This window comes from Hyperoodon ampullatus (genome assembly GCF_949752795.1).
Source record: "Hyperoodon ampullatus genome assembly, chromosome: 3".
Lineage (NCBI taxonomy): Eukaryota > Metazoa > Chordata > Mammalia > Artiodactyla > Ziphiidae > Hyperoodon > Hyperoodon ampullatus.
The window spans coordinates 13,024,631-13,051,379 of record NC_136916.1 but is presented as its reverse complement, the minus strand read 5'-3'; the positions used below and the strand labels follow the sequence as shown (position 1 = coordinate 13,051,379).

The 26,749-nt window shown below is 44.0% G+C and overlaps 1 protein-coding gene across 2 annotated transcripts in view; it reads right to left on the bottom strand.

The window, feature by feature from the left end:
• Nucleotides 1–23,172, bottom strand: part of PIP4K2A (phosphatidylinositol-5-phosphate 4-kinase type 2 alpha) — a gene marked incomplete at its 3' end in the record, with an annotated part of 177,187 nt that extends 154,015 nt beyond the window's left edge. For both annotated transcript variants that reach the window (XM_079700634.1, XM_079700635.1), the window contains exon 1: nucleotides 22,957–23,172. In XM_079700634.1, coding sequence (XP_079556760.1) covers nucleotides 22,957–23,100 — 144 coding nt within the window. In that variant the 5' untranslated portion in view covers nucleotides 23,101–23,172. The remainder of the gene's footprint in view (nucleotides 1–22,956) is intronic.
• Nucleotides 23,173–26,749: the final 3,577 nt, after the last annotated feature.

The following is a 26,749-nucleotide window of genomic DNA, read 5'->3' as shown; positions in this document are numbered from 1 at the left end:
TGCCCTCAGCCCGACGACATCAGGCTTGTGCCCTCCTAAGTCCTTGTCATCTTCCCTCCTGTTCTGTCTCACAGGACCTTGGAGGTCAGAAACCGGGAGCACTTTTCCAGATCCATCACTTGTTTCTTCACATCTGTATTTGATGGAGCCCCAGGTTTCTTCTCATTCTCTCACACCTTCTCCTCCTTCTCGGGATGACTGACTTCTATCCCAGTATATTTCTGTGTATATGCGTCATCGCATGAGAAAGAGGGGGCTGGGCTTTTATTTCCTCCAGAAGGACTTAGAGAACTTTTTGGTTACCGAGTTTTTAAAACTTTTTACTCCTTACTTTTCATCATCAAACATTAGTCCTTACACCATCATGTGTACAAAATACAAGTTCTCTAACACTTAGAATTGTTGTTTATTTATGTGTGCCCCACCTGATGCCACAAAGGATGAGGTGGCTTATCCATGACTGTGACAGCTGGATGTCATTTCCTGCATTTTCAGTTGTGAGCTCCTGATAGAAAGGAAACGCAGCTCTCGGCAAAGGCTGGACCCACAGGGCTTTCGTAAGTGACTTTCAAGAACACACTTCAAAGCAGCACACGGCTAACGTCTCAGAAATAAGCTTTCTTCATCACATTTCTAATAATTACTGAAAACGAATTATTGTCATTGTCCATCTGGACCATGTATCAAAAAACTGTCAGTTTCTTAGACAACAGAAAATAGTCTAAAATCTACACCAGATCATTTGAGGAAGAGCGTAAGGTAGGATATGCTCCTAAATAAGCATATTACGGAAGCTGTATTTGGATTCTTCTCCTGTAAGGTAGGTACTTGCTATCTCTACCCTAAACACTGTCTTCCCTGCTCTAGAGCTCAGAATTTGGGGGCTTCAGCTTAGTATTGCTACTGAATGCTTCTGAGAAAGATCCAGGTCCTGCCTGTGACCTTGCCTTAGACAGAGATGGCCCTTCATTATGACGGGTCCACAAGTCAGGTTCTCATTTTACATGGTCTTCACTACCTACCTACCAATATACCTACAGTATATGAAACTTCTCTCACGTCAACCATGTAGAAAACATGTCCTTAGCCATTCAAGAATGACTTCATATTGTCACCAAGCCAGACTGGAAAAACTGATTCCTTAAAGCAATCATTTATTCAAACTTTATCTCTGTATAAAGCCAGACAAGGGGAAGGCCATACACTCGGCCTACATTACTAAGTCCCCGTGTCACATTCTGCCCTTGGCTTTCACTGAAGTCAGTAATAAATAGTTATGCATATCCAATCATTTTAATCCTCTTTTACTCAATCGGGGTCATTCATTTTGTCATTTAACTCCCTTCATAGCAAATTCCCCTCAGAACCAGGGAATGGAAATAAACTAGTATCTGTCTTCCCATTAGACAAGAATAGTTATATAATAGCTTTCTCAGGGCTGCTATGAAATTCAAACCTAAGTCTCAAGTTCAAATGTCCTAATGTCCTTAACCAAGACTGCAAAAATTTATGGTAAATATATACGGCCCTCTCCTTCTTTCCAACTTGATACGTTCACCCCGCTTGCTTTCTGTTTTATTTTACCTATATTTTCATTGTTAATAGCCTCAAAGGTTTCTGGAGAGCTGACACTTATAAGGATTTCATCTTCATCAAGAAAAAGAGTCAGAGTGATGATACACTGCATCTTGATTCACTTAGAAGGCTACTTCTCAGGAAAGAAGACTCAGGAATATCTAGACGAAGCATATGTGTCTATGATAAAAGGAAGGAGAAAGAAAAAGATGAGATGATTTCAAGGCCATATGCTTGGGAAGCAAAAGAACACAGCAGAGAGATTTGGGAAGGAAATTAGTCTTTAGGAAGCTAGTTATCAACAAATCTTCACTAGTTCACATCTGGGTAGCTGTTGGTCACCTACACACTCTCCAGAGATGAATTTAACAAAAACTAGCCTGGTGCGAAGTCGGGAAACGTCAGCTCTATCACTGAGTGTTGTCTCTTTATTTCTGTGTCTGCTTTCTCATCTGTAAAATGAAGCCATTAGGGGAAAAAAAAAAGTTGCAAGTACTATCCGGTTCTAACATTTTATGATTTTTGAGATGGAATCTAAGAAATGAAAAAAATCTGATGAAAGAGATGTAAAGCTGGAGTCACTCCTTCATTTACATACTGTACTAGAAGAATCTCCTTAGGGGTGTGTACGGGGAGAGGAGTAAACAAGACAATCTACTGGTGCAAGAAAAAATGACCAGAACATCAGTTCATAGTTCTTTTTACCTTAAAAGGAAAGAAATGCATCTTAGATCAACATCAGCAGCCTCATTTGGGTTCACTCGTTAGATGGCCCTATGTCAAGCGTCTGGTTTATTTATGGTAGGGTGTCATCTTTGTGGTTTTATTAAAAAAAAAAAAAAAAAAAACCTTTAAGCAATGAGGTGAAGAGTGACCACAAAAATATTTTGTACTATACAGAAGCGTTACAGTTACTTTATGGCAAAATACATAGAAGAATTTGTTCTAAATTTACTGACCTATTCTATGATCACAACTGGACTGGCAGATTTTTTTTTTTTTTAAATGAGCTTACTTAATCCCTTCAAGGTAAAGATGAGGTTTTATAACAAGTGCAAGAAAATAGCTGCCTTTTGGAAAGAAACATACTATGGAGAAAGCATTTTGAAAAGAGATGTGCTTTTGTATCTATAGAGAACTTAGAAATACTTTTCTAATCTATTTTAACATTTTCAATAAATATAAAAAGTTTTTTTTTTTATTTTGAACTCCCTCATCCTTATTAATATAAACTCTAATACCTTTTGTGAGAACATAATGAAAATAGAAATTTACCAGACAGATTTTAACCAAAACTTTTGCATAACTGGTAGATTGCTTAAAAATGAGAATCATTAGTTAATAAATTTAGCCAATAATGCTCTTCATCCATTTGGATCAATAAACCTTTGTGAGGTAACCTTTTTTTCAGCTATTCTAAGTTTTAAAACCAAATAGCAAAATAAATTGAATGTAGGAACTAGACTTTCAAATTGCTTCCCCGCTAAGTGTTTACCGAGATTTTTAAAGATAATGGTATAAATTCATCCACAGTACCTTCATTAAGGTAAAAAAAAACACTCCACAACATATCAATGATAATTTTTAACAAGAGCAAGTTCTTAGCTTTAATATTTATTTTATCTTTAGTGCATCCTTTTAAAATTCCTGTAGATTATAAAACATAAAATAATGCAGTAGTACACACATGACACGTATAAATTAAAATGCAAATGTTGAGAGCATGTGCTCAGATTTTTTTCCCTGATGTGATGCACAATAAGAACTTGGACACCTGGTAAATCTGTGGTAATCACACCAATTTATCTTTGTTTTTCCCAAGCTTGCAAAAAAGTAACAACCTTTAGAATCATTATTTCCTTAATCATTTCTCCCAATACAATCAATAACGCCTTAAATCAAAGGATTTCCTGGGATGGCTCCCCAAAGAAAAAAATCCCTTGTACCAAGCAAGTATATCTATTTCACAAACAGAAATTTACAAGTTATTTCTGCCTCATCAAATTCAATATGTAGAAGATTTCTTTCCACCCATCACACCTTAGTACATGTCTTGTTTTTCTAACTGTAAAAGTACTGCAATGAGTAGTAGTGGGGAAAATAAATCAAACTATAAAAAGACATAAGTAATCACACACAGAAAAAGATATAAATAGAAAGTGAAAAATTACCTATACTCCCTTCCCTCCTCAGAAAAGTATGTAATACTTTTAAAGTGCACTGGTTACTTTCTCACACAATATTCAAAGTCACTTCTCCATAGTAGAACATTCACCTCCATAAACATGTTTAATAGTTTCAATGTATTTCAATATACAGATACATCTTATTTCACTTAGCCCAAATATCACACTAATGGACATTCATATTATTTCCAATTCATTTACTACTATGAAAGATCTGTGTTTTGGTTTTTGTTTTTTAACGAAACACAGGATAGAAGGTATCTCCTCAGTTGGTGTATCCAACAGTTTTAGGTAAACATTTCTAGCTTATAACTCATTATTTAGCACTGTTCTGCATATCATCAGAACAGTCTTTTCTTCTCATAAATACCAAGTTGAAATGAATTCTTAAATGGTCTTTTGTTTCGGATTTGCAGAAATGGGGATGAATTTGTTCTGAAATAGTATTTGGTCACTCTGGTTAAGTGGAAAACAACAATTCCTTTCAAAATGTTACTGTGCACTGAAGCTTTTTCAAACTCTTGCAAAAATTTTTCACATGAGGAAACAAGGTAATTTCTTTAAAACAGAAAGAATATGAAAGATTTATATTCATAATTCTAAAAGTCCTTATTTTGAAATTAATAAAAAATTGATATTGTTTATTTAACTGAAGTCACACTATATTCTCATTCAACACACTTCCCAAAGCCTATTCAGAATGGTCTGTGACTCATAACACATGAATTAAAGAGATTTCTTTAATAAGATAGAATATTTTCTGCTTTTTATATCAAGCATTTAATATTTTAAAATAATAACAGGATAGGAATATTTCTCTCTTAGGTAATCAATCACTCAAGTTAAATATATATTACCATCTTTTATAAAAGGCCCTTAATTTTCTAATTCAAGCTTAAAAAAATCAATAAGGTTCAATTTTTAAACAAATGTATTCTCCAGGGGCTAATTTTAAAGCCTGCATCCATCTGAAATAGTCAGTAATTTAGGCCTCCCCAAAATTGGTAACTGTATCTACTACTGTCACAACAAAACACATCCACATAAACTGGAAATAACAGCTAATCTGGATGGCTCTGGTTTATAAGCATTCCTTTCTTTCTAAGAGTTCTACCTTTGTTCCTTCAACTTTCTTCAATGTTCTCAGTTCTTTTTCTTCAGCAAAAGAGAAATGTTACTTTTTATATTGTGTAAAAGAATTAAAATAGGTAATTTTATTATATTATGAAAATACACAGTATACTCATTCATTTCTGCCGAAAGGAAAAATTACCTTGCTTTCTCCTTTCTGTACACCAGTTATCTAAATAGTAAGGAGCAGGGCACTCACAGTTAAAATCGGCTAAAGCTTCAACCTCCCCTCCCCAGCCTTGCCAGGCTGCAGGATGGCTGTAAAGTCAGCACAGGTGACTGACATGTTTACATCAGATAAGGCCGAGCAGAGCAGACAGCACACAGAATCAAGCTCCAAGCCAACAACAGGACTACACACGGGTGATAAAAAGCAAACACATACACTCTGATTGTGGACGCCAGTGGACGCCCATGACATCTTCTGAACAGATTCATCTGAATCATTCATAAGTCAAGTCTGATGTGAAGTAGCAAGACTAAATAACTCACGACAAATTCCTGACTAGGATACTTCTAGTTGGAGAATTTTGCCTGCCGATAAACGCCATTGGGTTGGATGTAGCATAAGTTACGTAAGGTAGGATCAGTTAAAGTGAGTCAACCACAAACAGTGGATACCACACTGCTTCTGAGATCCAAGGACTCTGCCTGACCAATCACCAACTTCCAGTGACCCACACCACCACTGTCCCACTGTATCTCAGAGCAAAGAGGAAGGGAGGGAGGGAGGAAGGAAAGAAGGAAAGGAAAGGAAGGAAGGAAGAAAGGAAGTTAGAAAATTATCAAGCTTTATTTTCAGAGACACTGAGGATTCTAAAGCAGAAGTAAGAACGAAATTGTGAGAAGTGGGTCAGCTGAAAGCAGCTCTCCTTAGAGGGCAGACTCCTCTGTCCTCCAGCCTACCTGGCAGCCGGTCCTCCATCCCACAGACTTGACGCCCCCATACTGCCCATGTGGGCACCACTTTTATTATTCTGCCTAAAACTTCTCTAAACAGAGCTTGAAAAAGTTAGCATTCTCTTAAAAATATATATGTAAAGAAAAATGTATCTTTTTATTCCAATCTTTCCTGTTCAACTTAGAAATACTCAATCAAGAGTAGATGTGGGCTTCCCTGGTGGCACAGTGGTTGAGAGACGGCCTGCCGATGCGGGGAGTGTGGGTTCAAGCCCCGGTCCGGGAAGATCCCACATGCCGCAGAGCGGCTGGGCCCGTGAGCCATGGCCACGGAGCCTGCGCGTCCAGAGCCTGTGCTCCGCAACGGGAGAGGCCACAACAGTGAGAGGCCCACGTACCGCAAAAAAAAAAAAAAAAAAAAGCAGTAGGAGATGTGGTAAAGGGCTCTCACCCATATTGCTGGGACTACAAACTGGTGCAGCCCCTCTGTGAAACAACCTGGCAACATGTACTGAGAGCCTTAACATATTCATACCCTCTGAACAAGTACCTCCCCCAAAGGGGAATCTGTTCTAAGGAAATCATCCAATATAAGAAAAAGTTTTATATAAAGAGATGTTGATGGCACCATTATATATGGTAGCAAAGAACTGGAACCAATATATAGGCTATTAAAACTTCATTAGGCTTTTAGGCAGTCATTAAAAATTGTCACTGTGAAGAATACTTAATGATATGAGGAAATATATAGACAGTATAATCTCAAAGAGATTTTTTAAAAAGATATTGGAAAGATACCCACCAAAACATTGACATTGATTGCTTCTGGATAAAATGATCATGGTAATTCTTCACTGTATTTGTCAATATTTTTCAAGTTTTTCATACAGAAGATATACTACACACACACACACACACACACACACCTCTCCTCTTAAATGCCACTGAAAACCATGAACAGCTCTAGTTCACCTAAACAGACATAAGAAAAAAGAAGTTCCATATAACACAAAATAAAAATATTCACTGTGGCCTACTTACTGGATCAAATTTTCATTGACATGTTTTAAATCTGTGAATATCTGATGCTGAAACTGCAAAAGAAAAGTAAGTCAAAGGGACACTAGCTTCTCCTAACCTATATTTTTCATTTAAAATGCCTCTTAGGGGCTTCCCTGGTAGCGCAGTGGTTGGGAGTCTGCCTGCCGATGCAGGGGACGCGGGTTTGTGCCTCAGTCCAGGAAGATCCCACATGCCGCGGAGCGGCTGGGCCCGTGAGCCATGGCCGCTGAGCCTGCGCGTCCGGAGCCTGTGCTCTGCAACGGGAGAGGCCACAACAGTGAGAGGCCCGTGTACCGCGCAAAAAAAAAAAAAAAAATCCTCTTAAATTTGCTCCTATCCTCCTATTTTGGCTCAATGTGCCAAAACAAAGAAGTGTCTTCTGGGTTTATCACCGTTGTTTCTGAACAGTTCTTGCTATGCCAAAGCATTTGAACTTTTCATCTGTGTGCAGGCAGAGTCTAGTTTATGAACGGGTTGTATTCCAAGTGTTCATTTGGAAGGTGGCTGTTTGTTTCAATGGGGAAACGTATTCCAATTCCTAATGGAGTAAAAGCCTGGGGTCTCGGTCCTATGAGGGAGGGGTTAGTTGAAGAGAAAGTTTCTTCTCAGGCTTCTGGGCACAGAAGAAAGCTAGAGCACAGTTTCAAAAAGGTAAAGCTGATTAGCAGCACAGTGAAACCGGGCATTTTGGGGCATGGAAACTTCAGGAGTCAGGGAAGACTTGTGAAAGACGCACGAACACCGCAGACCCTGGGTGCGTGAAAGACGGAGAGGGCAACGTGGTCGGGCTGGAGGAGGATGACTCAGGAAATTCAAGAGTAAAGAAATTAAGTTTCTGCTTATGTAGATAAGTGTCTTCAAATTTTCTAAGACTATGGATGACTCAGTCAGCAAGGCTTCCAGCACCATTCATACCTGGTTATCCCTGGAAACAAAACAATGACAGCTGGGCTTCCCTGATGGCGCAGTGGTTAAGAATCCGCCTGCCAATGCAAGGGACACAGGTTCGAGCCCTGGCCCGGGAAGATCCCACATGCTGCGGAGCAGCTAAGCCCGTGCGCCACAGCTACTGAGCCTGCGAGCCACAACTACTGAAGCCGGCGCACCTAGAGCCTGTGCTCTGCAGCAAGAGAAAGGCTGCTATCATGAGAAGCCCGCGCACCACAATGAAGAGTAGCCCCCGCTCAGCGCAACTAGAGAAAGCCTGCGTGCAGCAACAAAGACCAAACGCAGCCAAAAATGAAAATAACTAAATTTGTTTTAAAAAACAAAACACACAAAAACAATGACAGCGATTGTGTGTGTGTCTGGGTGTAGCAGGATTCCAACGTGGGTGTACGGGTATGCAAAATAAACTGTAAATACAAATGTTTCTATTTATAATGCGATAGGTGTGTTCTTGAAAAACTTTAGGTTCTGCCTAACACTAAAATAGATTTTAGGGAGAACACTCAAAACCTGTGGAAGGCTTAAAAGAATAAAATGTGAAAAATATACATGTCCATCTTCAAAACTGTTTAATTCCTAAGAAATACAGAAGGAATTTTACCTTTAAAAATACAATTGTGAAGATCATTCAACACAAATAATATAAGGAACGACTGACTTTATACAGACTAGAACCGAATGCACATAGACTGGACAGAACCATGAAATTAGTTCTTCCAAGACTTTGGACCTGGCCACCTGAGTCAAGCAAAGAGCAAGGACAAGGGGGACAGGTGTCCCGCTGTCCTACCTGGTCTGCTGCCTTTGGCCACGTCGGGTATTTTTGCATCCAGTCGCTGTTATCTGGAGGCATTAAGCAGTGCTGTGCCCAAGGAAAACTGTGTAGGGACCAATTTCTGCCTCGTATACCAGCACTCCCCATTGACCAAACTTGTGTAAACTAATTTGTGTAATGTAAACACGCATATAGCAGAAAAGCCTGCGTGATTACGCATTTTCTAAAGTAGATTCAAATCTGTAAAGGAAACCCCACTTTCTTTTCTTCTGTCCAGCCTGACCACCGCGTGAAAGCTTCCTCCAGGATATCAACACTTAGGAATTCCAGATGAGAAATCTGGGATGCATGACCTGAGAAAAGCAGGGCAGCTGCTAGCACACAGGGCACCTCTGTGCACATCAGAAGACGAACTTCCTCTGTGCAGGCAAGTTACGAAAAGGGAGCTGTGGCCCTCTGCCGCGGGTGGTTGGCAGTACTGCCCCTTCCACCCAGGTGCCTCTGTGCAGGTTATGTGATAGCAGTGCCATCCAGGTCCCTCATTCTGGGGTCGGTTAATACAGAATACCTTCCTCAACATGCAGGTGGAAACAAAAACAGAGCATGTTTATTATAATTACAAATAGCACTAAGCTCTGAATGTTAGGGGGTTCAGCAACTTGCAGATAGGATTTGAATCCTAAATGACCAAGCCCAAAGGAACCAATGTAAACAGAAGCAATTTAAATAGGAATACGTGGGACTTCTCTGGCGGTCCAGTAGTTAAGACTCCATGCTTCCACTGCAGGGGGCACAGGTTCTATCCCCAGTCAGGGAACTAAGATCCTGCATGCCAAAAAGCACCCCCCCCTAAAAAAAGGAATACATGCGAGAGAATGGAAACAAACAAAACTGTAAAAATAGAAGATGGGAAGCATAATGGCACCTGAGGAAAGGTTCAGCAGGTCCCTGAAAATGACACAGGCCTTTTATGCTTTTTTTTTCTTTCTTTTTAATATATTTATTTATTTATTTTTGGCTGCATTGAGTCTTCGTTGCTGCATGCGGGCTTTCTCTAGTTGCAGTGAGTGGGGGCTACTCTCTGTTGCAGTGCACGGGCTTCTCACTGCAGCGGCTTCTCTTGCTGCGGAGCACGGACTCTAGGTGCACATGCTTCAGTAGCTGGGTCTCGCGGGCTCTAGAGCGCAGGCTCAGTAGTTGTGGCTCACGGGCTCAGTAGTTGTGGCTCGTGGGCTCTAGAGTGCAGGCTCAGTAGTTGTGGCTCACAGGCTCAACAGCTGTGGCTCACGGGCTCTAGAGTGCAGGCTCAGTCGTTGTGGCGCACGGGCTTAGTCGCTCTGCGGCATGTGGGATCTTCCCGGACCAGGGCTTGAACTCTTGTCCCCTGCACTGGCAGGCGGGTTCTCAACCACTGTACCACCAGGGAAGCCTCCTTTATGCTTTTGTACATGCTACTTACTCTGCCTATGACGGTCTTCTCCAGCCTCTTTGAATGCCAACTCATTCATCAAGATCCAACTCAAATAGCACTAACTTTCCCCGGGAAGTATATGAAGCCTCTGTTGTCTGTAGATCTGTGCACACAACCTGGGGAGAGGGGTCCCTCGTCCAGAAGGATTCGCAGGCTTGAGAACTATCGCTGTCCCTCCACCCAGGTGCCACCCAGCAGCCAAGCCTGCACGGCAGGAGACCCAATGGCCGCAGTCGTCTGACCTGATGGCTGCTCTCTTTTTTGTCTCTCCCCTTCTCTCCCTCTTACGAAATCTGAAACTAGGATGCAGGGTGGCTAAATGCCATCTGAATGGACCTGGATCTGGGGGCAAATAAGCATAGCTGCTGTGTGGGGTCTACTTATACAAAGAAGCTGAGAAAAGACAATATTATTAGAGAAAAGGTTCACGAAACACGATGCAAAGATTAGCGAGAAAGTGAGGAAGGAGGAGCTTTGGATCCTGGTCTCTGTTGGACTCTCAACGCCCATCTGTTCCAGAAGCTGCCCCATCACCCCTCCCTGTGTTTTCTTTTAGCTGATCTGTCTTGCGGGACTGTCATTTACAACCAAATAAACCTTGAAGGCAGTTCTGTTAATTCACCAATTTAGCACCTTGTTTACATAATTACATGCCTATCTTCCCACTAGGACTAGGAACTCCTTACAAGCAAAAACTGTCTTTTTCATAATTCTTCCTCTAAGGCCTTAAAGAAAACACCTAAAAAAAAAAAAAAAACCCTAAACCAATTACAGGTTATTGGTAGTAGAACTTTAGATATGAAAATGACACTTTTTACAAAATGAAGTGCATCAAATGCTGGATTTACCTATAAATTGGAAGATTTGTGAAAACATCAAAATAGGAAATAACATCATTTCCACATATGAGTAACCTAAGTGCAGATAATAAGGACGCCTTTTGGCTAATAGCCCAAAAGCTAACCGTTAATGTAATGGAGAGTCTGAATGGTGCCCAACCTAGAAAACCCGGGGTCGCCCTCGACTTCTTCCCACCCATTTCCCCCGGGCAGTCACCAAATCCAGCTCAGTCAACTTCCCACACATCCCTGGGGACACTCTCTCTCTGCCACCACGGAACTGCCTAGTTCAGACTCTGGTCGCCTCTTACCCAGAGGACAGCAATGGCTTTAGCAGAGTCTCCTCTGGTGGCATTGAGTCCCGTCACTGACCCATCCTTGGGGTGGCCACAGAAACACCCGAGCACCCCGGGGCTCTGACTTCTCCCTTGTTGCTGTCACTCCCTCTGTTTAGAAACTTTGATACTGATTTCCATTTCCGCGAATAGGGTGGAACTAGGTTATTCAGATCAACTCTGCCACTGAAAACAGCTAAACATCCTGAATAAAACATTTTTTTAAACATCTTCTTAAAGGCATCAAAGCGCTGAAGAGGCAGGAGTTACCTTGCCAAAATCCGAGTGAAAGCTGAGGGCGAGAGCCGTGAGCGCCCATGGAGGCCACTCACTCTGACGGCCTCGACGGTCCCATGGGTTGAGAGGAACAGAAGTCGGATCCCCAAAGTGGGGATCTAATAGGAAACCCTTTCTCCATGAGGGTAGGATCCAAAAGGGTCACAGCCTCACCGTAAAGGTGATCCCAAAATAAACCCATTCCACCCGCAAGGGACTGCAGCCCAAATGTGTATCACCAGCAAGTCCAAAAAATCCCAAGCTGTGAGTTTAGTCTAAAATGGCCTTGGTCTACAGCGCCCCTAGCCACCTGGCCACAGGGGGACAATCCTCTCTAGAGGGACACACTTTCACTCCAGGACTTGAAAATCCTCCTCGAGTAATGGTTCAAGGCAAAGGAGCAGCTCATGGCCAAAATTACCAAGCAAACGTGGGAACAAGGCACCATGACTAAGAACCAGCAGAAACGTAACATGGTAGAAAGACACCCCGGAAGATCTGAGGTACTAGTATCATCGCTATTCTCACAATACTTGAAGAATCTTAAATTTAACTTATGGCACCTTTCTGAACACTAGAACTTTGAGAGGCATACCTGAAGCTGTTAACAGACCCCAACTACGTGGAATAAAGCAGAAATGACATTGCAGTGCACTCATCTATAAAATAAGGTCTCGGATTGTTCAGAAATGCTTTCATAGCCTCCACACAACTGACTTGGTGAGGTTCTAGGAGAGAAGCTGTTGACCCTCCCTGAAACTTCTCTGCCACATTCACAAGGCAGTTCTCGCAGGCGGCTGTGGCCATCGGCTCTTGGTTTGTCATCAGCTGTGGTTACCCCACACCTCTTATCACCCGCTTGCAGCGAGTCCTCCCCTACTCTCCCAGGCGTTGCTCAACCCGCTCAGCAAACCGCTCTCAACACTCTGCTCAATCCTAGCAAAAACAGAGCTTACGTGCTCATGAAAATTCAACGTGGAAGGGCTCACAGCACACCCGTGGAGCACTCAGTCATTCAACAGTATTTATTGCATGCCTACTACATGCAAGCACCATTCCGGGTGCAGGGAGGTGGCAGCAAGTATGACCTGGTCTCAGCTGCTGGGGAGCTGAAGTGAACAGGTTCACAGCCCAGCCGGGGGAGAGAAGTAATAAACATGTAAACACCTCCTTTTCCGATAGTGTCAAGTGTCACAGAGAGAATAAGAGCCATGTGAGAGTGGAGGGGCTTCTTGAGATGTGGTCAGGGAGGCTCTCTGAGAGGGCAAGCCTTCAGCTGACAAAGTAAAATGACAAGGGGCCCGAGGGAAGAACAGTCCAGACAAAGAGAAAAGTAAACGCAGAAGCTCGTGGCTGCTCTGAACTTGGCTTGTGTAAGGAACAGAAGAAGATCAGCGTGGCTGGAAGGGAGAAGGCACAGGGGGTAGTTGGGGCCAGGCCAGTAAGAAGTCTAAGCCACTGAAAAGAGCTCGGGTTTTTTTTTTTTCCTCTTCAAGTTTGTATTTTTTGTTTATTTGGTTTAAAAAAAATTTTTTTTTGATGTGGACCATTTTTAAAGTCTTTATTGAATTTGTTACAATATTGCTTCTGTTTTATGTTTTGGGTTTTTTGGCCACGAGGCATGCGGGATCTTAGTTCCCTGACCAGGGATCGAACCCTCACTCCCTGCATTCATTGGAAGGTGAAGTCTTAACCACTGACCACCAGGGAAGTCCCTCAAGTTTGTTTTTATTTTTTTACTTATTTTTTTTTTTTACAATGTTTTGTAAGTTTCAGGTGTACAGCAAGTGATTCAGTTATACGTATATAGGGAGGCCTCTGGAAGGTTTTCTCTGAAGAAGTGACAAGACATCATTTACATTTCAGAAAGATCACTGCCACCGCTGTTGAGAATTGGGACTGAGACAGGGCAAAGGGACCACCGGGGGACCTGAGGGCCCCTGCCATGTTCTAGAGGAAGAGAATTCATACGGGAAGAGAGAAGTATGCAGAGTCAGAACTCAGAAATGCGGGTCGGGAGGGAGAGGTGAGGAAAAGAGAAGGATCAAGGTTGGTTCCTGAGTTTGGGGCTTGAGCACCTGGGTAGATGGTGGTCCACTGACTGAGATGAGGGAGAAATTAGTTCAGGGCATGACGGGAGGTGGCGCAGGGCAGGGGGAGGGAACCAGGAGTCCTGGTGGGGACACATCTGAGGTGCCCGTTAGGTAGTCAAGTGAAATATCAAATAAGAAATTGAAATATGGAGCCCGGCAGGGAGGTCCGAAGGGAAGATGTCCGTTTCTTAACTATGAGCGTGAAAAGCCACGGGACTAAATAAATAAGGTGATGCAGATGAAATACACTCTGTAGTTCCAAAAGAAGACCCTGGACAGAGTCCTGGGGCACTCTAATATTTAGAGGCTGAAAGAAGGATGAAGGGCTCGATAAGGCACCTAAGGAGTGAAGGAAAACAAGAATAAAACCAGGAAGGTGGCCTCTGGATCTGAAAACATGAAGGTGAGGCTGACAGGGGCCGCTTCCCGGGAGCGGTGAGGATGGAGATGGCAGGTGGGAGGCAGGGGGGCGGGACAGCCACTACAGACCACGGGACACAGCGGCTTCAGGCGAGGGTTTTCAACTTCTGCTCTAACAAGGAACAGAGAAGCAGAGTGGACGCTAACCTGAGAGATGTGACACCAAAGGAGGGTTTCTGCTGTCAGGACTGTTTATTTCGTTTCCAAGATGGGAGGTCCCAGAGCCGGGAACGCCGTCCAATACCAAGTGAGGCAACAATGTAAAAAGTCTTTTTCTCCAATTTGGTGGCCACCACCCACGGGTGGCTATGGAGCACTTTAGGGAAATCTGAATCTTAAGATTTAATTTTAATTAAATGAGATTTAAATAGCCATCTGCGACTAGCAGCCAGCAAACTAGACAGTGCGATGCTCCAGCGCATCTGCAGGCTGATGGATTCAGTGTCCAAAAGCTGGTGGATTGGGTAGCAGGGACAGTGGAAGGCGATATACCTTCTACTTGTTCAACGCCTTCTAAAGCCTTAAAGGTAATCAGCTGGGGGCTGGGGGAGACAGAGAAGGAGAGTGGAAAAGTAAGAATAGATTCAAAGAGCAGAGAACACACTGAGAAAGAACAGTACAGTTCCAGGGTTGAGTACCACTTGCTTTTTATGGCAAATTTTAAAGTGGCTCTTGTCAGAACTGTTAAGTTTTTCTCTGGCAAACAAAGGCTCCTCGGCCTTTGAAAATCTGCCCTCAAACTACCTTTTCAACCATCTCCTAGCACTCCCCCTCATTTACCTCTGTGGTTTTTGATCTTCTTGGTGGCAGAACCTTTTTTCCCTTGTACCTGTACAGTATGTATTCCTTGCCCACAATTTTAAAAAAAAAGTTGACAACGATGAGAACAAAATCAAGCTGCTGTGGATGAGGCTGAGGCGAGGGATAAATTCCCCCACCAACTCAGCCCCCTCCCACCAGCCTCAGAGGCACCTCCAGGCAACCCCAGGGTTTGAAACCAAAGATTTACCCCAGACAGTGCTTCTCAAACTGGAAGGTGCTTACAAATCACCTCTCTTATTAAAATGCACATTCTGCCCCAGAAGGTCTGCAGGGAGGCCCACAGTTCTGCCTTTCCAGCAGGCTCCTGGGTGACGGCTGTTGCCATGCGTCTGTGGATTACACTTTGAGTGAGCAGCGAGGCCCGAGGCCACGGCCACAGCAGAGCCCTCAGCATCATTCACTCTGTCAGCTTACTTTTGCCAGTACTTCCCCTTGGCCACACACACCCTTCCGTGCCTTCTCCAGCTGGGAGATTCTATTCCATCTTCAAGGGCCTCTCAATGTCAGATCCTCTTGAATCTTCTCCAAGAGTCCTGGGCAGAAGTAATCATGACCCAGTCCCCCCGCCACCTCCAACCCCCCAGCACTTTCCCCCTTTCTCACTCTGCTCCAGCCACACAGGCTTCCTTGCAGTTTTCTAATCATGCCAAGTCAGCACCAGCCTCAGGGCCTTTGCATGAGCTATTCCTTCTGCCTAAAATGCCCTTTCCCCCAGATATCCTCATGCCCAACCCCTTCATCTCCATCTCTTTACTCAAATGTCTTCTTCATAAGGTTTATACTCTGACCACCCTATATAACACCCTCCACCCCAGCATTCCTGATACTCTAGTTGTTTACACATGTTTATGCATATGTCTGTTTCCCCTGCAGTTATGAGCAATTTGAAGGTACGGTCCACAATATATTCATTTTGCATCCCAAGCGTCCTGCACAGTGCCCTTATGTTAAAAAAAAAAAAAAAGGTGAGATATCAAATTAATAGCTGACACAACCTGTAACTAATGAATCTGAATTACATTTTTGACACGTTGAACAACCTGATCAAGGCGTTAAAGATACAAAAAAGAACATTATAACAAAGCAGATAAAGACATCAAAGCAAGGGCACAAAGATAATTCTAAAATGATTAATTTATAACTCAAAGAGGCACAAGGATGCCAAGTGCAATGGTGATGTCTGATGTCTGTGAACCAGGATAACAGAACAATTAATTTAACATGCACTCTAGTAATTTTCCATGTTTTGCCATTTAAAATACTTTAAAAATGATAAAATGAAAGTTAACATTTATTAAGAACTTGCCATGTGCCAGCAACTCTTTAGGCATCTTACAAGTACCAACGTATTTAACCCACATAACAAACCTCCATAATAAGCACTATTAATATCTCCTTTCATAAAAGAATTGGGACTAAGGTCACACAGCCAACCAGACAGTGTGGCTTCAGAGCCTGAACTCCTAACCACTGCGGACCGGTGAAAAACTATGCTTACTTTGAATGTCAAGGCTTATCTTTAGGTAGGTTACTGTTTTAAAACGCCCTCTAAGACTTTTCATAAAGAAGTTTTATATATGCCCTCTTCCTACGTACTTTGAATATAAGCAATGCTCTTCTTTCTGTAAAGGAAAAACTGTTTTCTGTTTTTCTCCATATTAATAGCTAATACTTTGTCAAAGCCTTTAAGACTAAGGAAGGAAAGAAAAGATCTCCAAGAAATGAATAACTCCCGGGCCTGTCCCAGGTAGCACAGTTCCACGGTTAAGGGTATGGGATTGACTCCCACCACCCTACTAGCACTGTGATCTCGGCAGGTAATTAATTCAACCTCTGCCTGTTCCTACTATTCTTCCGAGCTGCTGGGCTTCCCACCCCACACCATCCCCAACTTATTCTTGCGAGGGTTCTTAACTGGGTTCCATGAACCCTCAAGTGGTCCGTGGATAGAATTCAGGGGATCTGTGAACTGGGTAGGATGTATCCTATGTGTTTTCATTAATTTGTTCAAAAGCATTGTTCTAAGAAGGGATCCACAGCCTTCACTGGACTCCCGCGGGGTCCCTGGCACAAAAAGCGGAAATGTGGTTAAAAGTATATACCGAGAAATAAGCTAGGAGGTATTTTTAACTGCTCAAGAAAGGAAATAAACATGGTTTGGTTGGTAGAGGTGAGAAAGTTAAGATACGGAGTCAAGGGAAATACCTAGGTATTCCTAAATAAAACGGCATCTTTTACCTCCCTTCTAACCTTCTAGAAGAAGCTTCCCCACTTCTACTCATTGGCTCCATAAATCTTTAAGCTCTCACACCTGCACACACACATCCAAATCAACCACTGTCTCAAAAGTATATCCATGAACACCGTGGTCTCTGGCACATCTAATTCTGCTAACCTTCTGGCTGACTTTTCTCGTCTCACATTTCTTCCTTCTCCATCCCTCCCTCAAAGCCAAGCGTCCCAGGTGTTCCTATTTCTCCCTCAGAGATTGAATTTACCCCCATGGCTTCAACCACCAATCCTGCATGGACAACTATCAATTCTCCATCCCAGCCCTAACCTTCTCCTGAGCTCCAGTGCCACCTTCCAACCCCCCGCAGGCGGGCACAGTCATTAGAATGTCCACTCACCATCACCTGCAACTCAACGCGTCTCAAATCAAAAATCTGTGTATCCTTTCTCAACACACAATTCCTTCTCTTAACTTTTCAAACTCAATCACATGGTCACCATTCTTCCAAGGATTCATCACATGCTGTCAGAGGACAAATCCTGAACATTTTTCCTTATTTTTAACGATATTCCTTCTACTGTATGGCTACTCAAAGTACAGGCTGCGGACCAGCAGCGTCTCATCACCTAAGAGTGTGACAAAAGCAGAATCTCAGGACTTGCCCCAGACCTGCTGAGTCAGAATCTGCATTTTTAAAATGTCCCCAGGTGATTCAAACACACATTAAATTTTAAGAAACACCTGTCTAGCGCTAATTAATATGCTACCAGCCTAACAGCATCTGAATCTGTTCATTTTTAGGTATCAATTACTGAATCCTTATTATGTGCCAATTACAGTGCTAGGCTTTAAATACATTATCTTACTTACTCTCAAAATAATACTGTGAGGTAATCATCATCATCTCCACTTGTAAGAATGAGTAAATTGAGCTCAAGAGAATAAATCATCTATCTGCTCAAACAGCCCATCGAGATGGAGGCAGGATTTGAACCTAATCTGTCTGAACACAAACCATTTGGCCAAATTGCACCAATTCCCTTAAATTCCAAAATCTGTATCTACAAGGGTATGTTGGCAGATTCAATTACTCTGGGTGATTGCATTTTCTAATCAACATAAGGTAGATTTTGTTTGTTTATTTACAATTCTTGCTGAAAATCTTTCTAAAGACATAGCAGACAGCAGACAATCCTATCATAGAAAGAGAAATCATGGTCTTGCCAAGGGCATCATTCTGAATATTCAAGTTCATTCTAAGGTAGTCAATAAATGGAGAACAAAATGTATTCTGTTCTCAGGATGTAATCCCAAGTTTTAGGGGGTATGAAAATATTTCCCTAATAATAAACTTCGTGTGTGTGTGTGTGTGTGTGTGTGTGTGTGTTGTGTGCTTGGCATTCTTCTTTTCTCTAAAGTAAAGGGAAGAAAGAAAAATTGTGTGAGACTAGTTCTTGAATGAATGGTTATTTGGGTTCCATTCACTGGGTTCATCTAATGTCTAGCTCATTACTGTTTTCATTTAATTGCTTCATTACATTCCATTCAGTCACTATTTCACAGTTATTTCATTTTTAAACCCTAGTTTCCTTCTTTTACCTTTTTCAGTGCCCAAATATAAACCCATGAACCTAAAAGACATCACTATTTCTTCAATATTATTTCAATTCCAGGACCTTGTTGAGAATATAACAAAGGCTACGATGCTCAGCTCAGAAAACCGCGTTATCTGCCAAAACACACAAAACATGGCGCATGGGCACCAAGACGATCTTAGACGAGTACTAGATAAGTACTAGCTCTAATACTAGGATGGATACCTGCCTGATGCTGCCTGTCGCTCCTCTGGGAACTGTTCTTCCCCAACTCCAATGGGCAAGAGCTGCCACCTTTTCTCAGCAGCTTGGTCTAGGGAAATGCTACAGCTGATGGAAGCCAAACCAGTCAGAATCCTTCCATGGGACTTTTATAACTGGATCGGAGACAGAAAGACCCTTTTGGGGGTGGAAATTACAAAATGTGAAATTCAGGAAGCATTAGTTCCCTGCCCTGTGGAGGAAACCAGACAGCAATGAGCAAGAATATAGCCAAAACGTACAGAGAAGTCCCAACAACACCCAAGCACCTGGTTCCAATTATTCCCAAAGCCCAGCCCCAGCCCTGCTCTCCTGGTCTGCTTACCGATTTGTCCTTCCACTGTGACCTCCAAAACCCTCCTAATATTTACAGACTTTGCCTCTGCTCATCCACATTTCCACAGCTTGCAACCAAAAAAAACGAACACTAATGTTGATCACTTCGAAACACTACGTTTGTTTTAAACAAGTTTTATGCCCTTTAAATTTTTTCTATGCAAAGGTCTTCCTTTAGATATTTAAATAGGCTTTTAAATACTCATTTCTAAAAGGCCCCCATTTCACTCCACATAAAAATCTTTTAGAATATCTATTTAAAACAAGGCTTGACTCCTAACATTCTACATGCATGCTCCACACACTATTAAAATATAACTGTAAGAAGCTAACTGCCTGATCATTTTTAGTTTAATTCCAAATGTAACGAGACAAAATTGCCTCAAGTCATCTTTTCCTTTATGTATTCAATTATATTCTCCGCTTAAAATACTTAAAATAAAAATTGGCAGTGATCCATTCACTGATGGGTAGTCTAAGTCAGAAAGCAGTAACATACCGAATTAACCACACAAAGTCAAGCTTATTCTTGTCATTGAGAATTACCACCACAATGGACTTGAAATTTTTCACCTTAACTGCAAGTTTCTATATTTCAGTCAAATAGACTTGGACTTAATAGACTGCAACGCAGCCAGACTACAATCAAACCCACCAACTCTTAGTTCACACATCTCTTGCAATCACCACAGATTTCCTCGCCCCAACCATGGCCTTGAAAATTCCCTGAGTGTGGCTGCATTTGCAAGGTTATAATAGTGATGCAACTTTTGTTATATACTATTATTCTTCCTAGTCTGGGGCTCCTAACTTAATGGTAGGAACCTACTCGACTGTAAAAGTAGTCGAATCTTGAAGTTAGAAAAAAAGTTGGAAATCATCCAGTCCAATCACCTTACCTCACAGATACAAATATCAATACAAAAATAGTTAATAGGCCCAAGGTCAACAGCATTAGAGGAAGAATTAGAACATGGATCCAATGAGCGTTTTACTATGGTGCGTAGATGACTCCCAATCTTGTAAAATGCTTAAATGATCCTCCGTGTAGTAGATGACGACAGTTCCCCTTTAGTGCTCCAAATATATGGTTATATCTAAATGTCCTTAAGACAAATGCACATGAATTTTAAAAGCAAGAAATTGCTATGTTCATGACATCTTTTCCCATTAATCCTGATCACATTAGAAATGTAGGGAAGGACTGATTTGAATGATCTCTTCCCGCTCTACTAGGCTTTCTCAAATGTCTCCATTCATATACAATACAACTGACAAATTTATTCTCATATTATACTGTAGACTTTGGTGCATACAAGGTCATATGAAAACATTTATCTAAGACTTTGCTACCTAAAATGAAATGAACCAGAAACACATGGCATCTGAGTGTAGATTTCATCTTTATATACCAGTCCTTTCTTTAAAAAAAAAAAAAAAGAAAGAAACATTTTTAAAAAGAAGCCTGTGAAACAGACCTTTCTTATGTCAACTCGAGCCCTAAAAATAAAAATATTAGGACAAAAATATGAGGGGGATTTTTAGCAATCTTTTGCACAGAGGCTAGCACAATGCGCCTGATACATATTTGTTGAATGAATAACATGGTTATACTGCATACTATGGAAACTTCACTCCTCTGGATGACTACACTTAGACTTGCTAACTTCTCTTGAAAGCAAAAGAAAATGCACTATCTACAAATCACATTATTTTTATAAGCTTTAAGTAGTTTCAAAATATTTCCAATTAGCAAGAAACTCTAAAACAAATGTAGCAATTCAAAAGTATAAAGTAGCAACAGAAGTGGGTACCATAAAACACCGCACAATTACCAGGTTTTCTGAAGTAAACTGGAGTTGGGACTAATTCCCAGACAGCACACCCTTTCAGTGGCATATTATCATCACTACTTTACCAGATTAAACGCTCAGACACAAACACTCTCCTGACCAAAACACCAGAACTTCAAAGGAGATAAAAGCATCCATACATACAGAACTAACAACATTACCTTTTTTTTAAAAAGCAACTAACAGCAACATAGTAAAAAAACCTTAAATTTAGAACATAACTCCAAACTGTACACTTATTACACAGGAAAAATAACATTTTATTTACTTTAGTAAAACGGAGGGGGGTTTTGATGCAGTAGTGTCCGCTGTTGCAAAAGCTTGCATTCCTAATTGCTCAAGAAGTTATCAGGAAGTTAAAATGAACTCCAGGCGATCAGGCATTAGGCTGATAGGAATAATCATGTCTCAGCCTTCTTAAAAACAGTCACTCCTTGCAAGCACAATCGATCAATCCTGATACAGTTTCACCTTTTCCCCAGCTCAGCCTGGGAAAGAAGAATACAAATACGATGCTTTTGAGCCATTTCAACCAACTTCACTACACCGAGAATGTTCTTTCGAAATCCAACATGGTTTTCTGTCATTTCTATTATGCTGAAAAGGGCCCACGGACATCCACCGAAATCAAAAGTACGGAAGGCAAGCGTACACTTCTCCTCAGACGCTAACCGACTGCAGTGGGTAAGGTCATGGTCAAAATTCACAGGCTCATTTAAACTTTCATGGCTCAGCCAACAGCTCCTATCAGATTTCCTGATCCCAAGGAGATTAAAACTGCAAGAGTTTCTCGCTGGAAGATCAGCAGGAAGCTATTTCGGACCCTCAGACCGCAGTCCGCATAGCCCGCAGCGGCGCATCTCCAGGACCTCGGGCTAGCGGGTTACGCTAACCTTTCCAAGCCGTCTCCTCCAACCTTTGAAACAAACCCCCCAAACGGGTGCAGTCAACTCAAGACAGCCGTCCACCGCGCCCGCCGAGACCCCCTCCCGCTGTCACCCCCAGGCCGCCCTTCCGCAGTCGGAGACTTCGGCCTGGCTCCCCAATGTGGGGGAGGAGGTCTGGGGAGCAAGACTCCCCGCCAGGCAGCTCTTCAGCGGGCACAGCGGCAGGGCGATGCGGGAGAGCAGCAGAGGAAGATGCTAAACACCAGAGCCATATTTACATCTTTGCCAAAAAGATTCCTGGCGTCCAAGAATATCGCCTTTAAAGGGAAAAAAGGACCTAAGCACTAAGCCGCTGCCCAAAGCTCCGCGATCTCCAGTATTCTCACCCCTGTGCCCGGTGCGGGGAGGCTTCGTACGCTCCCAGCCTCTGGCAGGTACACCTGCCGGACGGCGGAGGACCCGACCTCCCCCGCCGCCCCCGCAGAGGAAGCAAGCGCCGGGACTCTCACCCCAACAGCCCCCGCCGGGGTGACAGCCCAGGCGGAGTCGTGCCTCGCACAAACTTCCCAGTTCCCGGGCTGCAGGGGACAGATCGGCCAGCGAGCAGACGCACGGACCGGGGGCGACACTGGTACCCGCCGCAGGGCTCCAGTGCAAATGGGACCCCCTCGTCCTGCATCCGGCCCTAGGTCCCTAGGGGGTCCAAGTGGCGCCTGGGCGGCCCCGAGGGGCGGGCGCGCGGCGCGGGGCTGGGGGCACCGAGGCGCCGCGGCGAACGGGCAGCCCCGGAGGACAAGCAGCCGGAGGGCCCGGGCCCAGCTCGGGCTCCCCGCCCCTCAGCAGCTGCAGGGGGAGGAGGGGGAGGAGGAGGAGGCGGCGAACGAGGACGACGACGAGGAGGAGGACGAGGAGGACGAGGACGAGGAAAGGGACCGCGCGCCGCAGCCCGAGCCCTTACCGAGTGGTTTACCCCCCACATCAGGACGCTGAGCAGCGGATCGCTGGCCCGAAAGAGCTTCACTTTCTGCGCTACGAAGTGCTTCTTCTTGGTCTTGGTCTTGCTCGCCAGGACGGAGGACCCCAGGTTGCCGGGGGTCGCCATGGCCGCCGCCTCTGTCCCCTTCACCGCCGCGCTCCCGAGGCCGGGGACCCGCCCTCTCTACACGCCGGCCCGGGGAGGCAGCTGCATCCCCCCCGGCGGCGGCCCCGGCGCGCCGTACCCCGCTCCGCCCGCCGGCACGCTCGTCCCGCTCCGCCGGCAGTGCCCGCTCTGCCCGGCTGGCGAGGGAGGCTGCGCTCGGCTCGCGCCCCGGCCCGCTTCCCGCGCCCGCCGCGGCTCCGAGCTCAGCCCGCGGCTGGACCGGGCGCGCCGCGAGCGGCTTCCGCGTTGGGCGCCGGCGTCATGACGCAGGGGGCGGGCGGGCAGCAGCTGCGGCGCCGCCGGGCGGGGCGCGGAGCGCGAGGCGCGGCCGCGGGACCGTTAAGCTGTGCCCTCGCGCTCCGGCTCCGCGGCGGCCACGCCGCCCCCGGGTCGCAGGCGAGCTCGGGGCGGCAGCTCCCCGCCGGCCGAGGAGGCCGCAGGGTGGGCGTGCGGCGCGGGGAGCGTGAGGACTCCCGCAAGGTATCCCTTCTGCAGCTCAGGAGAAAAGAGGGAAGGATGGGGAGAGTAGGGAGATCGGAGGAGAGGAGCCCCCAGAGACGGTGGTCAGGCGAAGGAAGGAGGCTCGGGGCACCGCCGCTTACCGGTGCCAAGAATCAGGAGAGCTAGTGAGGCGTGAAACGCTGCGTGGAGACCAGGGCTTCCCTAGCACCGAGGGAAAGGACCTGGGCACGTGGTTGGCCGCCTCCCAAAGTAGCCCTGCAAAGAACTTATTAATCCTTTTGTGCCTTTAACCATCGGGACTTTTGGACCCTGAACTTGGGCCTTCCCACATGCATGCAGAAGGGAGACTCCCACCTAAGCCGCTGGGCTGTCATTCCCACCACCACTAATGCCCTCCCTAGATGGGACCCTGATTCCTCATCTAGAGCCCTTGGTTTGGCCAGGAGAATCATGCCCCAAATTGCACCTTGTATGTCAAATCCTCCGTGATGTTTCGTATATCCGTTTAATTCATCTCACTCACCTTCCACGGAAACCTTTTCACTGTCTTCATCCACGTACACCTAAATTTAGCCCTTCTTAATTCTGGGAATACCTGAACCACCTCAGGAAGCTGCCATTCCAAGTATGTCTAAAAACCTGTTGTCCCTATATCTTCCCCAGTAATCATAACCCTGTTCTAGGCACTTACCCTACTCAGCCCACTGGGCAAGTCATTATATGTCTATTGTCATTAATACTCCCCCTCAAGTATAGTGGTCTCCTACTGTGTACCAGTTAACCTGCTTGGTTCTCTCAGGGAAAGAAAGCATGACAGATCCTGATCCTTTAAGGAGCTTGATGAGTCTCACGGGGTGGGAAGTGACAGGTCACGTGGTCACCTTCATTTGCTCCTTTTTGGTTTGTTTTTAAACATAAGGGTTGCCCCAACATCCTCTTATTCTTTCTCTCTTGCTTCATACTATTGTCCAAAATGTTATCTGCTTCCCCAGCCTCAACCATCACCACTCTTAGTGGTTAAAAAAAAGAACAACCTGAATTTGCAGTGAGAAGAGGTGGCCCAGTTCTCCCACCTATTTAAGCAGATAACCTCTCTGAGCCTCAGGTTCTTTGTGTTAATAAGACAATAATCAGGGACTTCCCTGGTGGCGCAGTGGTTAAGAATCCGCCTGCCAATGCAGGGGACGCGTGTTCAAGCCCTGGTCTGGGAGGATCCCACATGCTTCGGAGAAACTAAGCCCTTGCGCCACGACTACTGAGCCTGCGCTTTAGGGCCCGCACACCACAACTACTGAAGCTTGCGCGCCTAGAGCCCGTGATCGGCAACAAAGAGAAGCCACTGCAATAAGAAGCCCACAGAACCTCAAGGAAGAGCAGCCCCCGCTCGCCAGCAACTAGAGAAAGCCCACACGCAGCAATGAAGAGCCAGTGCAGCCAAAAATAAATAAATGTATAAAATAATAGAATAATCAGACACAAAGGTCACTTTAGGGACTACTCTGGGCCTGGTAATTATCATCCTGCCCTACCTACTATCATCCTGCCCTACCTACTTTATAGGATGTTCGTTAGAATCAAAATCAACAGTAGACAATGGCTCTGAAAAGCACTCTATAAATCATACAGCACTGTATACATACAAGAGGAAATGGAGAGCACTTGTGGATAACCCATAAACTCTCCCCTGACCTCAGAGAAGTGCCTTGTTGAACATCTCTACATCAGTTGCTCACAGACAGCTTAAAAATTGTCTAAAACCAAGTTCAACATTGTCCTCCATCTCACATGTTGGTTCATTTTTCTATTATATTGAAAATGGCATTCATGTCACAGCGCTACTCCAACCACAAGTTCATTCGTTTAACAAGTTTTCATTGACCCAGGCTTCAGAGCTTAGGATCATCACTGGTTATTGCCTCTCACCACCACTCCACATAAACCCTGTTACCAGGTCCTGTCCATGAAAAAAATTGTGCTCCAATATTCTCTCTTCCCTGGTGCTCTCACTGGTCCCCCTAGTTGAAATTAATCCATCCACCTCAGTGCTTCCATAGCACTTTATTCTAGGACGGCTCTATTGGGTTTAACTGTATATTAATAACAGAAGACGACAGGCTAGCTGTGAAGGCTTAAAAGCTGAATTTGGTGATGACAAAGTGTTGAATGAACCTACAGGAAGGGGAGATGGGTATGTGTGGGCACTGTCAGGTGAGGTCTCACTTAGGAGGGCGCAAGGTCTGGATGGGCGCAGTGTCACCCCTGTTAGGCGCAGACAGAGGTGCAGGCATGGAGATGAAAATCCACGTGGTATTTTCAGAGAGTAATGAGGAGACTTGTAGCTTTGAAAGGACAGAAATATTTTTCCAACCGTATTAAGATATAAGTGACATGTAGCATGGGGTAAGTTTAAGGTCAACAACTAGATGATGTATATATGTATACATATACATATATATATGTGTGTGTGTGTATATATATATATATATGATTTCCACCTTAAGTTTAGTTAACACGTACATCACACATAATTACCGTGTGTGTGTGGGTGTGTGAGTGTGCAGTGAGAACATTTAAGATTTACTCTCTTAGAAACTTTAGAGTTTGTAGTAGAATAATGTTAAGGGACAAAATTTGGGTGATTTAACTTACTTTGAATGGCATTTACGATAATGCCATTCAGGAATAGGTCATGAGATGATTTTTGCCAATGACTTTTCACACTACCTTTGTACTCTGCAGAGGATGTATGTGGTGTAGGAGTTCTAGAGTTGCAGAAATGACCTCAGAAAGTACCTAACCCAGTTCTCAGATTATCTACATTAGACAATGGAGATCTAGAGAAGTTTAAGTGATTTCCTGACTTGTTGGGAGACAAACTCTTTGAAGGCAGGGTCTGTGTTATACTCACTCTGTATGCTTCCAATGAACCTAACATACTCCCTTTCCCATAGCACCTATGGCAAACTTTTGATGAATAAATGAAAAGGAAATTTTCATCTCTCACATCAAAGTTACAAGATTCTACACCCAGGAACTGTGTGTGGAGGGGTCCATTTAGAAATACTTTATTGGGAAATTAGGTTAGGTTAGACATAATATTTAAACTTGAGGGTTAGATACATTTGGATTCAACAACTTAGCAATTTGA